At 63.5% G+C, this 1777-nt stretch overlaps 1 protein-coding gene across 1 annotated transcript in view; it reads right to left on the bottom strand.

The window, feature by feature from the left end:
* The window catches only part of H696_04536 (clathrin heavy chain), a 6461-nt gene that overhangs the window by 4154 nt on the left and 530 nt on the right, over nucleotides 1-1777 (bottom strand). Inside the window, exons 3-5 of the mRNA XM_009498416.1 lie at nucleotides 1520-1724; nucleotides 1062-1327; nucleotides 226-870 (exon numbers count right to left, since the gene is read on the bottom strand). Of these exons, the coding sequence (XP_009496691.1) occupies nucleotides 226-870; nucleotides 1062-1327; nucleotides 1520-1724 (1116 nt within the window). The remainder of the gene's footprint in view (nucleotides 1-225; nucleotides 871-1061; nucleotides 1328-1519; nucleotides 1725-1777) is intronic.

The following is a 1777-nucleotide window of genomic DNA, read 5'->3' as shown; positions in this document are numbered from 1 at the left end:
GGGATGCCTGTGGTCAGTGGTGCTGGTGACACCTTGGCCGTGAGATATGCGGGCGCGCATGACGGCCCCGCCGAGACACCGCCCGTGACACATTGAGTGCACACATGGCGAAAGGGAAGAAAGTGGGATGGGGCGAGGGGGCGAGGGGGCGAGGGGGGGGGACAGAGAGAAAAGCAGGGAGGGGAGGGGAGGAGGGGCCAATCCCCGAGCCGCCTGCGCACGCACCTTGGGCGAGGAGGCGGCAATGCGAGCCGCATCCAGGTAGCTACCGCGCTGGAAGAGGTTCTCGAACTGGGTGCTGAAGAAGCTGTCGGCACCGGAGAGGTTGCAGCGAGAGGCAACGCGAATGGCCAGGTCATTGCGCTTGAGGGTGTTGATGATGTAGGGGACGATCTGCTGCTCGTCGATGCTGACCGACAGGACCTGGCCCTTCTTGTTGATGGCCACAAGACCACCGGTGGAGGGCTGATCCGTGGCGATGAACACGGTCTCGGAGGAGATGCGGTTCAGGAAGATCTGGGTGCCGGTCTCAATGTCGAACACATGCAGGAAGCCATACTTGGTCAGCATGAAGAGCATGTTGTAGCGGCTCGAGGCATGCAGGGCCATCGGGAAGTCGGAGGGGATCTCCGGGGAGAAGTTCAGCGGGATCTGCTTCTTCTGGTAGGCGGCGTTGCCCTCGGACGGGTCGATCTCCAGGATGCAGAGCATGGAGCTGGAGGCGCTGCGAGTGGCGAAGGCAAAGACCTTGGTCGGGTGGGGGTTGTTGTCCATCTTGAAGGTGGCGAAGGTACCGACGTGGCCCTCGATCGGCTGGGAGATCGACCGGTCGACATTGTACAGCTGGATGGCACCGTTGATGCGGGTGTTCTGTGGGTGACGGCACCAAGGTCAGAGATCGGGCGGCGGGGGGGGGGGGACAAGAGGGAGTTGCGAAGGGGCGATGTGCGCCAAAGAGGGACCCATGAAAGGAGCGCATGCGTGCGTGCGTGCGTGCGTGCGTGCGTGCGTGCGTGCGTGCGTGCGTGCGTGTGTGTGTATGTGCCTGCCTGTGCACGTACATCAAGGGTGATGCCAATGACGAACAGCCACTTGTTGTCGGGGCTGGCGCGGTAGTTGATGATCTGGGCGCTGGCCATGGCTGGCAGGCGGTCGAACATCTTGACCGGGGCCGAGGTGCCCTCGACCGACCAGTGGTACACGGCATCCTGGGTGACGATACCGATGGTCGAAGCGTCAACCCACTTCCAGAAGACAATTCCGGCGAGGGTGCTGTTCTTGAGGCGAGCACGCTTCTCGATGTTCAGCAGCTGGATCTGGTCGCTGTCTGTAGGCAGGAGGGGGGAGGGCCAGGGGAAGGGGGGGGGAGGAGGCAGCAGCAAAGGACAAGCGGGCGGAAGTCAGACACATGACATTCGGGGGAGGGGGAGGGAGGAAGAGGGATGGTGGAGGAAAGAGGGGCATAATGGCCGGGAGCCCGGCCCCGGCCGCGGCCCCGGCGAGGAGGGGAGAAACATACCACGGACGGCGATGATCGAACCGGCGGGGTTCATGATGGTGGAGTCGGCGCGCATGGGGCGACGGCTGGGCTGGGTGGGGTTGGCCATGTCGACAATCGCAAGGTTGACGGCATCACCATTCTGCTCGCGGACAAGGATGTACTTGTCCGACTCGAAGGTCAGGTTGCCGAAACCAATGCTGTTGGCATTGACGATGTTTTGGAGCTGTGGGGCGATGGAGAGGGGTGGGCGTGTCAGGGGGGGCCGGGGGCCGGGGG

Source organism: Fonticula alba, assembly GCF_000388065.1.
Source record: "Fonticula alba strain ATCC 38817 unplaced genomic scaffold supercont2.7, whole genome shotgun sequence".
NCBI classification, from domain to species: domain Eukaryota; order Rotosphaerida; family Fonticulaceae; genus Fonticula; species Fonticula alba.
Note: the sequence above shows the minus strand (reverse complement) of the source record. Positions and strands in the feature narration are given on the sequence as shown.